We start from the raw sequence: 13,432 nt of genomic DNA, 5'->3' as shown, positions 1-13,432 counted from the left end.
TTTGCTGGGATTCGGCTGTTGGAAACAGAATGTGGGCCGAAATCACTTAATGCCTGGACAGTATAGCAACCCATGTTGGAAGTGTAGATTGTGGTGAATTTCCTTAAAAAGTAGCTCAAAAACTTCTTCCTCTGTTTTTGAGATTTTGCAAACAAACAAAAAACAACAACTTTGGGTGAGCAAAACTGAACAACTTTTGTGTGTCTGGATTTCCACTTCTTTTTATTTTTTGGCTAAGGGGGTTGGACAATGTCAAAAGTCTTTAAAGGTTCCTGCACAATTTTGTTCAAGGTCTCTCCCTCCTTGGAAGGAGGGCAGGGAACTCTGTTGCAACAGAAAAATAAATATCTGCCTTGTTTCCACTGGATTTCCACTTTTTGAAATATGGCAACTCTTCCTCCTGAACGCCCATCCTGGGTTTGACGGCGACTTCTCAAGAAACGATTGAACCAGTGCCAAAAAAGAGTCACGCCAGGTGATGTTTTGGTTCGCCTGCCTTATTCCAAAATGGCAGCTATTGTTCGCAATTGCCCTATCTTGGGGCAACCCCCCTTGCCAAGTTTTGTGACAACATCCTGAGAGATGTCAGAAAACCCAAAGAGAACAGGCCTATGGACAAACAAATAAATGCATCGTCGATGGGTCTGCTTTCGGCGGATGCCTCTGTGGAAACAACCCATAGGGTGAGGGTTTATGGCATCGCCCCACTAAAAGAATACAACCACAACCCATTGCAGTTTGGGGGTGCAGGCCGAGAGAAACTAGGGGGTTCCTCTCGGAGGCCTTTCTCTCTCTTTCTCTGCCATTGTCATCCCCCAGACACCCCTCCCTCCTCTTTCCCTCTCACCTCTGCCATAAAAAGGGGCCTGTGGCTCAGTGCCCCATTGTGAGGGGATAATAGGGCCAGCAGCTTGTGAAAGTGATACCATGAATGGGGCTGGGAGGGCGGGCAGAGAAGGGGGTAGGCCCCGTAGCCCCGGTAACCACAGGAGCTCTAAGTGCGGCTAATAGGATAAGAGGGGTTGGGAGTGAAAGAGGAAAGGGGGGGTGAGATGGAAAGGGGGAGCAGTTGGGCACAGAGAGGAACCACTTCCAATGGTTGTTGCCAGAACCCCCTCCTCCCCAAAGATTGGGGGATGTGGGGGTGCTTTAGGCCTCAGAAACACCCCTCCCCATTGACTCTGTCTCACATCCCTTATCGTACTGGAGATATGCATGAAATGTGTGCTCAGGCATGCATATGGAACATACTAGAAAATTCAGTGGAGGGGGTTTTTTTGGAGGGGGTGCCTGCTGGATGTTTGGGGTCTCCCTCTCAGGTCCCGTGATGGGAAGGATATATTCTATAATCTGAGAAAGTCGAGCTTCTGCCCACAGCTCTGTGGGATGGGATGGGAAAGGAAGGACCCGAATGCCTGGGTTCCATGCGGTGAAATGGCTTGGGGCAGTCTGTGGGGTGATGCAAGAGTGACTGGAGTGGGCGGGTGGGTGGGCAGCAAAGGAGAATCCCACCCCCTCCATCAGCCCCAGATATTGGGCCTTCAGTACCTGGGACAGCACCCAGGAGTTACGCAGATTTTAGGCATGCATTTTTGTCACTTGGTGACTCCAGCCATCAAGGGATGAGTTGCTTGTGTAAATAGGCCATTGCAGATATCACACGGTGTCAATAAACACCCACCTCCCTTCCCATCCGCTCAAGATCTTTCAGGCCCATCTGAGTGCAGAGAAAGCGATGGTTCTCTGAATGTCGCTCGTTTTTCTTTTTTTAAAGCAGGGGTGCTAGTCCTCATGGAAATGGTGGGAAAATGCAGGTGAGTGTTCCATGTTGTTTTTACAAAGGCTGAGTGGAAGAAAGATTAGATTTGGCCCACAGGCTGCTGATAACGCACCCCTGAGTCTATGCGAAAATCTGTCTAATGCTGTTTTGTTCTATTTTCACTTTCGTTACAACAACAATAATACAGGGGCAAGCGGCCAAATAAGATAAAATTACAAATTCTCCCAAACAACTTCTAGGTTCTTCTACAGTCAAGATCATCTCCTTTACAAATTACACATTTTGACCATTTCCGTTGTCAACATAGGTCTGACGTCTGTTGAGTGTGGTTCAGCGTCACTCAAAAGGTACTTTAAAAAACACACAAAACCAAACGTATATCCCACAGAACATGATCTGATTAAATGCTATGCTTTTTGGGGCAGAACTTTGTCTTAATTGCCCAAGATTCTAGTCCCCATGGAATCTGGCAGAGAACAACTTGGAAACGGGCCCAGCATTTGTGGGGTGAGGACTGGTGATAAACATATACAAAAGAGAGGCTCTTGTGGTCTTCCCATGAAGAGGGGAGCTCATCTGTTTTGGTCACTTCTGATGTCCTTATTTTGCACCCTTAAAATTTAAAGGAGTGGGGACCTTTGCTCATGAAATCCTAGCCACGAACAGGATTTACCATTCTCAGCAGCTTGCAAATCAAGCACAGTTCCCCCCTGCCCAATATTATGACCCAGCAAAAGGGCTATAGAACGAGGCATTGGACACACATCAATGTTTCCCAAGAGGGATGAGGTGTTGGGGGGGGGTGGGAGGAGAGGGGGGTGGGGAGCGAGCAGCCCCTGCCTCTCATCTTTATGCTGAGCTGTAATTGGGCAGGGCTGCCTCCAGCTGCCTTTCACACCCAAGCCTGCAAGCACACCCCCCCTTGCACCCCAGTCCAATTGTATCAGTGTCTGTGGCCGTCAGAGAGGCCAAACAATGGGAAGAATAATAAGGCAGCTCGCCCCCTGTCCGGCAGAAGCACTGAGAGAGGCCACGGGCCAGCAAAGTTAGAAGCCAGCGGAATTGAGGGGTCAGGAAAATTGGGGTGGGTGGGTGGGAGGGTGGAACTAGAAAGCGGGCCATGATCACAGACTAGTGCAAAACATACAGATATATATACAAGTTTAGGCCAAAGACTAATAATTTTTGTGGTTTTTTTTTTTTGGGGGGGGTGCTTTGCTGAATTGGAAGAGATCGCCCAAAACTCATACATGGAATTACCTTCTGACCATCCTTTTTCTTAAAAAGTTCCTGCAGAAACTTTCCCCCTTTTTTTGGCGTATTTTGTTCAGAAATACAAGTGGATTTTCCCCTATTTTCATGGTTTTACCCACCGGCGTGCTAAATTTTGGGGGATGTCACCGTGGAGCGGTTGGTTGGTCTTGGGGCTGTTTCTGCAAGATTGGGGTAAGTGGGTTTTCAGACATATATATATATCTTCCTTAATTCACTTTGAATCCACCTTACTAGGTAGCTCTGTAAATGTATGGATAACAATATCTTAGTTGGACTTCTGTTGTTTCTGCTCCGTGGTGTGAAATCGAACCATTTTGGGGCGGGTGCAGCGATTCTGGATTTGGGAGAAATTAGTGAGAATGGAGATGGGGTATGTGTTAGAGATTCTGTTGTGTCCCCCCCCCTCCAGCATTCATTGCAAAAACTTCAGCAAATTATTGCCCTGCCTACCCAAATAGCAGTGAAATCTCAAGTCGCTTTGGGTCTAAATTTAATTTGCGTTTGTCATATTGTCAAATCTTGGATACTTAGGTCTGGGTGAATTCTCAAAGTCCATAGGTTTCCCCCTGGTTATAATACCACTCTAGTGAGTTGGAAGTGCTCTATTCATTTGCAAACTGGGGAGCGGGAGACTGGGAGATTGTGGAAACTGAGTCTACTATAGCTGAGTTCACAGATTGGCTTGCCAAACCAAGAGTTGATGGTCTGACAGTTGTGTGCATGGAGGGATGAGAGGAGAATAGATGATTTTGTGTTTTTCTGTTTTGATATTTCTTCTCTGACAGGACAACTTTCTCAGATTCTGAAGGTTCAAATGGAGTGGGGGGAAACCAAGGTTTATAAGCATCAATAGAGTGGCAACCCCAGTACAGGAAACAGTTCATTTATCCCCTGCTATGTAAATCAAGCTATGGATGGACCAGAAATTTGGAAGGAGGGTCTATGGTTGGGACGGAGTTATGCCAGTTGCAAGAGTTTCTTTCTTTTCAAGTCCTAGACAGGGTTGTTTCGCTGTCTCCCAGATGTCTGCTCAAGACAGGACAATTGAAGCTTGAAGCTGTTGGGTTTTTGAAGGTGGCAATAAAGCCGATTGGATTGTTTGGGGGTTGAACAAGGATTCTCTCCCAAAAGCTAGGTCTCGGGGTTTTATTTTCTGGTTGTGTAGCCCATTCACAAATTTGTTTCAGTGCTTTGGAAACTGGGATAGGGTTGATCTGAACGTTTTCATCTTGCTTTCGTGGTTTAAAGTCTGGTCGTGTCTCAACTCAATCCCGGGCACACAGGAACCTCACCACTGTATGAAATTTGTGACCCTACAGTGGATCGTCTCTGGGTACTGGAAGAAGGGTGCTTAACGCAGGTTAATAGAGCTGGCTAGGGAAACAGAGGTCTTCTAGGTTTATTTCTCTGCCTGAGCAGGACTTGGGAGCTCCTACACAGAGATGTTTGTTGGCGGCACATTTTATAGGGCTATCGGTGCAGGCTGTAACTCACGAGAGTTAATGGATCCTAACTCTCTAGTGTGTTTTATTGGGGCATGCTATGGTGCTATTGTGTTTTTCTTCTTCTTCACAGAAACACTGGAGAAAACGGAAACATCCCTTCATATTTTGACCCCCTGTTTCACCCTAAACACACATTTGCTTGTTTGTTTAACCACCACCGCTCTTTTTTAAAAAAAGTTGAAGCAGATTTCAAGAGGCAAGGGGAAATTTGCCACAGCTATGGCTGAAATCTCATGTGCACTTTCTTAAGATCAAGCCCTGCAGAGCACAGTGGGATATATCTGAGCAAGAACCCATATCATTGCACTATACAGCTACCTTCCTGAAAACCGTTATCATTTGCCCTCCCACCAATTTGGAAAAATGCTCTGTGTCTAGAAAAGGAGTTTCCAGACTGAGGTCTGTAGACCATCAGCAGTCCACAAATTCCATTTGAATGGTCCATGGTGTGTCTGTAAAAAAATACAATTCAAAATCATCCAGCACCACGTTGCAATTGCTGCAACAATCGTTAAGTTTATCTGCCAGGACACTCAACCAATTTTAAGTGGTCTGTGGAGCGGGCGAAAGTTTGGGAACTGTTAGTCTAGGACATGAAGAAGAAAATTATATTTCTGGTCAGAAGTGGGTGTAGTTTTGTTTTGTTTTTAAGTACTTTCAAAGGCCTTAAAAATAGATGTCAGTTTTGGGATTTTGAAATGCAAATAAGTTAATTGCAAATTCAAATGTATCCCTATCGTGTTTTATGACTTCCTTGATATTGTATGTGGGCTGGAACTGGTCTGTCACAAATAATAAAATTCGTAAGTTAATGCAGTTTGTTACTGGTCCTTAAAAAGATATTAATGAAGATTTGTTACCAACCCATCTTGTCTCATGTATATATGTGCCAAAACCTGCTCCCTTTTTTCTTCTTTTATCCAAAGTTCCTTAGTGCCCATCAAACCCCCGAAACTGAGCTTTATTTGCAGCTGAAATAATAAGGCACTTATCTGAAATGCTGCACTGCTAAACTTTTAATTTGACACATATTTGGAGTCAGCTACTTCCACCACCCACCTAACTCTTAAAACTAACCCACTTTAAGCAAGTGATCTGTTTGGCTGGGCAGCATGGTGCTTGAAAGAGGCCATCGTGGAAGTTTGCAAATTCCAAAAGGGTTGCCCCTCACGGGCCCAACAGGGGGAAAACAAACAGGCAAAACAGCCTTGCAGAATCTACAAAACAGATTTCTCCCGTTAGAAGTTTCTGCACACCGTTTGGGAAGGTTGTAGCCTTGTGAGAGAGCATCTGCGTTGCATGCAGAAGGTCTCAATTTCAATCAGTGAGCATCTCCTGGTAGCTTCGGGAGAGAGCTGCTGCTAAGCTACTGAACTAGATGGACCAGCGATGTAACTCAGTATATAAGCCATTCGCTCTTAGAGCAAAGTTTTTCCAAAGTCATTGTAGTTTGGATATGATCTCAATAAAACTAGAGTTCAGTGATCTTACACATGATGTGTTTTATTAGCTGGTAATAATAATAATAATAATAATAATAATCTGCAATGGTTTATAGCTAAGACAGATGGTGGAAGAGGCAACATTTGGGACTGGTGCATTTTCATGGCATCAGTTGTGGTGAAAGGGGGGAAATGCCCTATCACTAAATCAGTGATGTGGGTACCGGGTTGATTTCGGGACCCTGAGATGCTCCATCAGAGACAACCAAACTCAAATGGGAGCAGGGAGCGGGGAGCAAATTCCTACTCCCCCAGGGGTGTTGCCCAATATATATTTATTACTGTTAATGTTGATTGCACCAGAATTAGACACACACAAAAACATTGCTTCCACTTCAGTTTGCACCCTTAAAAAAGCCACAGCACAAAAACAGGGATGGGTTGGCCTTTGAAACAGCTGCCTGTATTTTGGCAGATGAAGTTAAAGCATGATTTAGAATGAAGGTGATAGTGGAGAGATAATCATGTATAGCACAGTAGTATAGTGGTGATGAGAAATTCAGCTCCGGTTCAAGCCATATTTTCCAACCCCTGTTTGTTGTGGGATGTGTGGGGCCCTCACAGGATACATAGGGGCCCCTAAGAGACATGGCAAATTGCTCCCCACCAGCCCATCCCACAATTGCCAATATCTTATGGCAGAAGCCTCTGGGAGAGAGAGAGAGAGAGAGGGGGGGGGGGAGAGAACAAGGCAAACTCGTATTTAAGTTGCCAAACTTCCCTGGAAAGAGAGAGACAGAGAGAGAGAAAAGTACTTAATTCGTTCCGGAGGTCCGTTCTTAACCTGAAACTGTTCTTAACCTGAAGCACCACTTTAGCTAATGGGGCCTCCTGCTGCTGCCGTGCCGCCGGAGCACGATTTCTGTTCTCATCCTGAAGCAAAGTTCTTAACCTGAAGCACTATTTCTGGGTTAGCGGAGTCTGTAACCTGAAGCGTATGTAACCCGAGATATTATGGGGAATTAGAAGCAGGGGCAGAACATTGACTCCTGGACTCTTCTTTCATGAGATCCTTGTACAAAACTGTGTTTCCCAGCCCGACCCTTATTCTAAGGGAACCCCCTTTCTTCCAAGCAGAACTGGGGAATCCTGAAAACTCTAGTTTGCTGAGGGTGCTGGGAACTGTAGCTCTTTGAGGGGCAAGCTACAGTTCCCAGCATTCACTGGGGGAAGTCTTGTGCTTGAAATAAACAGTGTGTAGGCTCCCCAAGGAGACCTTAGGCTTTCCAGGGAACTAGTGGGATGTGCAGAATTGAGTGCAACGGCCTACCATATTTAGTTGGGTCATGGCGCTGTGAACTGGGCACGCTACAGTTCCCAGGATCCTTAGGGCGTCTGCCTGCGCTTCAAATGTGCTTTGAACGCGGGGTGTGTACGCAGCCCCCCAACTCTGGCCAGCTCACGCCAAGCCTCGCACCCTCTCCTCGTCACAGGCCCGTCGACTCCATTTCACGAACGGTTGCGCCCCGACGTCAAGTCCAAAGGCAATTTGCCTGAGGGGACTTAGAAAGGAGGCGAAACCTGGGGGTCGTAACCCCCTTCTTTGGCCCAGCCTGACGGACAGTGGGTGTGTGACCGGGTGGGGGGCGGCCAGCCCTAGGCCCGTGACCGATGGCGGGGGCGAGGGTCCGACATGGAGACCCACGTCCATGAGTGATGGGGCAAGTCATGGGAACCTCACCCCGAGCCCGTCACGTGGGCCGGCAGATGGGGCGCAAGGAAGGCGGGGGGCTGCCGAGCAGGGGACGGGACAATAGGGCCTGCCTCGGCCCCTTCTGACCCAGCCCATTGTCCGCCATGCTGGGCCCCCCGCAAAGCCTCTCTCAACAGCCGGGCTATGGGGCCTCCCCGGCCAGCCGTGCAGTTGCTAAGGCGGCCTTCAATGGTGGCATCCATCAAGATGTCAAGGGGGGGGGGACACACAATCCCGTCTCCCCACCTCCCTCGCCCCCCTTTTCTCCACAGAGCCCATTGTCTTCGCCCGGAGTTTAACTTTGTGCCGGCCGGCCGGCTGAGCAAGCGGCCCTCTCTCTGAGGGGATTAAAGTCTCTTTATTTATTTCCCCCCACTTCGCACAGCAGTTTCCATCTGTTTGGTTTGGGAGCTTATGGGGTTGGGGGGAAAAGAGAGGGAGGTTGTCTGGGGCAGCCACGTGGGCAGCACCCGTGTGTGGACACCCCAGGGATCCTGCGGAGAAGAAGGCCCTCTCCCCTGGGCTGAGCCTGAGGAGGGAACCTGAGGAGAAAGTTCGGCGACTTGACTTTGGCTTTTCAGGAATTTTAGGCACCGCTGCTGAGCTCAGGCCTCAGAAGTGAAGTGAGATGCTGTGAGTCACCCTGAGACATTATGATGAGGAAGGGTGGCACTGAAATTCAATAAAATAAAATGAAATTCTGGTCCTCATGGCGCTGGCTTAAATTGGAAGCTGCCTTATTCTGAGTCAGAGCTTTAGCCCATCTCGCTCAACATTGTCTACACTGTCAGTTTACAGTCTACAGTCAGTCTACACTGACTGGCAGCAGCTGTCCTGGGTTTCAGGCAGGGGAAACTTCCAGCCTTAACAGGAGAGGCCAAGGAGTAAACCAGGGACTCGTCTCAGAAGTAGAAGCTGACTTTATTTATTTTGTCGCGGGTAGGCTGTAGTTCAATGGCAGAGCACGCAGAAGGTCCCGGGTTCAAATCCTGGCATCTCCAGGTAGCAACCCTGCTTGAAGACATGGAGAGCAGCTGCCAGTCAGTGCACTGAGATAGCTGGGCCAATGGGCTAAATTTGTGATGAAGTAGCTTCCTTTTGTTCCTGTTAAACCATCCCTTTCTAACAAACGTGAGGGCCGTGATCTGAATGTATTATATAGAATCACGGAATCGTAGAATTGGAAGGGACCATCGCGATCATCTAGTCCAACCCACAGCAATACAGGAACCCCTTGCCCAACATGGGGCTCAAACCCACAACCATGTGATTAAGAGTCTCACGCTCTACCTACTGAGGGACAGGATCATAGCTCAGGGCTAACCCACATGCTTTCCATGTAGAAAATCCCAGGCATCTCCAGCTAGAAAGACTGGAAAGCCTCTGCCAGTCCGTGTAGGCAACACTGGGCTCAATAGGCTGATGGTCGAAAACCAATACCAGTGTTCCTTAGTGGTAGAGCACAAGATTTGAAGCTCCTGGGTTCGATCCTGGACCTCTCTAGTTAGAAAAGGATTTTGAGCTGGGGATCTTGGAACGATCTTTCCGTGCCTGGGACCCTGGGAGAGTCATGGCTAGGCAGACCTGGAGTGAGTGTGACACCTACAAGTCAGCTTTGTTATGCTCCAGGTATGATGGCGCCCCCATCGCCGACTCACACATATATAGAGGGCACAACGCCTGCTGCCAACCCGTCCCACTGTGTCTGAGGACCCTCCTGCTCATTCCACTGAGTGGCGCCCCCAAAACTCTGCCCTAAAACCCATTGCGTCTCCACCTCCATCGTTCTGCCCGGACACTGAGGTCCAGCGCTGAGGGCCTTATGGCGGTTCCCTCATTGCGAGAAGTGAGGTTACAGGGAGCCAGGCAGAGGGCCTTCTCGGTGGTGGCCCTCCCTTCAGATGTGGAGGAAATAAGCAGCTACCCTCTCTTTAAAAGACATCTGAAGGCAGGCCTGTTTAGGGACGTTTTTAATATTTAATGCTGTAGAGTTTTTAACACTTGATTGGAAGCTGCCCAGAGTGGCTGGGGAAGCTCAGCCAGATGGGTGGGGTATAAAGAATATATTATTATTATTATTATTATTATTATTATTATTATTATTGCCTTACAAGCACCACACCGGCCCCAGCTGTGCATGACTTGGAGCCCTTGCCCACACGCCCTCAACCCCTCCAAGTCCCGGACGCAAGCTGACGTGTGGCAGAGTGTGCTGGGAGCGCATCATTTCGGCGTGGTGCCAATTCCCCCTCACCCCAAATCCAACTTCCTTCCTCCTTTTTTGTCCCTTTTTTTGGCAGACACCCCGACTGTCGGAGGGTGTGGCCAGAGACAGAGCTGGCCCTCTTTGGTCTGCGGCCAAAAAACACGGCTTGTGAATGAAATTCCTCTTGGATGTGTTGGGCGGGTGGGCGGGGGGGGGGGGGAGAGAGAAGAGGGGGCGACGACCCCCAATGGGGTGTGGTATGGGCCAGGAAGTGAGGGTGAAAGGAAGCGAGATTAGCCCCTTTGAAGCTATAGAAATCGCCCCACTCGGAAGCCAAGAGGCTCTTAATTGCCCTTGTTCTTCCCCAAGTCCCCAGAGCTAATTTTAGACTCCCGTTCAAGGCTCTTTGGCAGTCAGAGGCAATTTGGGGACATAAGGGGAGGGGGATGAGGGGGTTTTTTGTGGGGGGAGGGAGAGCAGTGAAGCCGGGGTCTTGGCACGAGAATTGCGGGATGAAGAGGAGCAATGTCACCTCTTTGCTTGTTGCTGTTGCATCCTTGCAAAGACTCTGGATTATTATTATTATTTAATAATAATCATTGTTGGTTATTAATAAACATTTTTGCTATTTATTTTACTGCGTTTATATCTCACTTTTTCCTCCCTCCAGCTTCCTTTGCTCTTTTTAAAAATCATCTCTTAGTTCAGAACAATGAGGACTGGAATCTTACTATTGTATTTAAGGGAAGAGGTAGATCATCTGCTTTGTGTGCAAAAGGTCCCAGGTTCTGTCCCTGCCATCTCTAAGTAGAGCTGGGAATTTCCCCCTCTCCTGAAAACCTGGAGAGCTTCTGTCAGTCAGTGTAGACAATATTGAGCTAGATAGACCCAAGAGTCTGAAAGTAAGAGGTGTTTTTGTTCTTGTTTAGTACAGAGAAGTTCTGTTTTTCTCTCAAGGGCACTGTAACTCAGTGGCAGAGTGCCTTTTAAAAAAAAAAACAACAAAAGCTTATCATTGATTTTAATTATTTTTCAAAATGTTTCAAATAGCTGTTTTTACTGATAATTTTAGTCTTCATTTTGCAAAGCACTTTGAGGTTTCTTTGGGTTGTTGTTTTTATACAATCAAGTACTGTAGTATATAAATTTTGTGGAGACGACCAGTTAAATTCTTCTGGGGAGAAAACTATTTTCTGACAGAATGCCTGGTTTAAACAATTGTCTTATCCGTGCAGTGTATTTTGTTTTCGGTAATGGCTTTGGCGAATGAATAAATAATACTTGTATTCGTTTTCTTCTCTTTTTTTTTTTTGTAAATTTCTTTCAGGTTTTGCTTAGGGTTTTCTGTTTCTCGATCAAGCGGTATGCAAGTTTTATTTATTTCGTAAAACGTGTAGGCCGCTTGGTTGTAAACGAAGCAAAACGAAACCCAACAACCCTCAAAGCAAATTTTATGAAATAAATAAATACATATCCTGTGGCTTTTAAAACAAACAAACAAACAACCACCATGGATGGTGGAGGCTGGCTTCCTAGACCTGTAAATCTCATTCTTTCTCTCAGGCCTGGCCTACCCTTCAGAGCTGGCGTTTCTCTTGGAGCCCAGCGACGTGATCGCCATCCGAGATCGCCCGCTCCTCTTGCACTGCCAAGTGGAAGGTGAGGCGCCCATCGCCATCACCTGGTACCGGAACGGGGCGGCCCTCTCCAACGACAGCAATGCCGCCATCTTGTCCAATGGCTCCCTGCGGCTGGAAAGCGTGCACCGGCGGCCCCGGGGAGGCGGAGCAGTGGACGCCAATGCCACAAGTGACTCCAGCGCCGGAGAGTACAGCTGCACTGCCCAGAACCGCTACGGCTTGCTGGTCAGCCGCAAGGCCCGAGTGCAAATTGCGAGTGAGTTTGGGCTGGCCAAGATGGCCGCCGTTTGGCGCTATCTTCTGTGGGTTCAAAAAGGGTGCAGTGGGTGGGCTGGGAGCAGCGCTGGATTTAGGGTGGTGCAGGAAGTTATCCCACAATGGGTGAGGAAGTCAAGGGGGCTCCAAACCGAGAAGATCCACCATGGAGAAGATCCATTTGGGGGTTCAAAATTGTGCCAAGCCGAGATGGTCCAAAATGGAGAAGTTCCATAATTGGGAAGATCCGTTTTGGGACGGTGCCAAATTTTGGCCTTGCGCAGGGTGCCTTATTGCAAACAACAACAACAACAACCCCAAGTCGGCTCTTCAGACCTTTCTGTCTGGCCGTCAGAAATCTCAGACAGAAGGACCTGGGTTCAATCTTCAGCATCTCCAGGTAACAGTTACAGATAGGTAGCCGTGTTGGTCTGCCATAGTCAAAACAAAAAAATTTCCTTCCAGTAGCACCTTAAAGACCAACTAAGTTAGTTCTTGGTATGAGCTTTTGTGTGCATGCACACTTCTTCAGATACACAGAAGTGTATCTGAAGAAGTGTGCATGCACACAAAAGCTCATACCAAGAACTAACTTAGTTGGTCTTTAAGGTGCTACTGGAAGGAAATTTTTTTGTTTTGATCTCCAGGTAAGTCTGGGAGAGGCCTCCTGGAGAGTCACTGCCACTCAGTGTAGGCCAGGCTTCCTCAACCTCGTCCCTCCAGATGTTTTGAGACTACAATTCCCATCATCCCTGACCACTGGTCCTGCTAGCTAGGGATCATGGGAGTTGTAGGCCAAAAACATCTGGAGGGCCGAGGCTGAGGAAGCCTGGTGTAGGTAATACTGAACTAGATGGACCAATGGCCTGACTCCATATGAGGCAGCTCCCTCTGTTCCAACTGTCTTGCTGACCATTATTACTCTTCTCCCACCAATCCAAGTTTGGATTGTAACGTCCTTGGGTCTCGGATCTCTTCCTCCGTCTCTTATACCACACGGACTGTAATGTCCTTGGGGCAGGGGCTTCCGCTCCCAAAAGTGCCATGCATGCTGACGGTTCTACGTACAGCTGTACCTTGGTTCTCGAACATAATCCGTTCCGGAAGTCCGTTCTGTGGGATGTAAAACTTATAGCAGTCAAGTACAACATTCCTACAGTGGACATGTTAGGAGATGTTTTGTACCACTCAGGAGAAGACTTCCTGTTTCCTCCTGAATTGGGACAGAGTTCCACTGCATGTGACTTGAAGAGGGTATGCTGTGTTGTACTAGCATGGAGGAGCACATGGCCTCCATGTTCTGATCAGTGTGTGCTCTCCATTTTGTATGTCGCTGTGTGTTTGCAGAAGTGACTGCTTAGTCGCAGTCATTTGCTGGGACTAAATTCTTTATAGAATAGTTCTAGTGTAACCTAAGCCTGCCTTCAGGGATATGCCTATGAACCTGAATGAATCTGTGACTAAACTACTTTTATATTAACGTTAATCAGATTCTTGTGTTTATTCTTTTTAAGAGGGATTAGAAGGGATTTTACCAGGAAGGGATCGTTAATAGTAAAACACAGATGAGACAGGA

The 13,432-nt window shown here is 47.6% G+C and overlaps 1 protein-coding gene across 1 annotated transcript in view; it reads left to right on the top strand.

Annotated features, from left to right (window-relative positions):
* The first annotated feature begins 2,982 nt into the window (after window positions 1-2,982).
* LOC309358414 (immunoglobulin superfamily DCC subclass member 3-like) overlaps window positions 2,983-13,432 on the top strand; it is a 33,573-nt gene continuing 23,123 nt past the window's right edge. The window contains exons 1-2 of the mRNA XM_081891456.1: window positions 2,983-3,226; window positions 11,525-11,857. Of these exons, the coding sequence (XP_081747582.1) occupies window positions 3,175-3,226; window positions 11,525-11,857 (385 nt within the window). The 5' untranslated portion in view covers window positions 2,983-3,174. The remainder of the gene's footprint in view (window positions 3,227-11,524; window positions 11,858-13,432) is intronic.

Source organism: Podarcis melisellensis (assembly GCF_964234715.1).
Source record: "Podarcis melisellensis genome assembly, chromosome: 16".
In the NCBI taxonomy this organism is placed as follows: domain Eukaryota; kingdom Metazoa; phylum Chordata; class Lepidosauria; order Squamata; family Lacertidae; genus Podarcis; species Podarcis melisellensis.
Note: the sequence above shows the minus strand (reverse complement) of the source record. Positions and strands in the feature narration are given on the sequence as shown.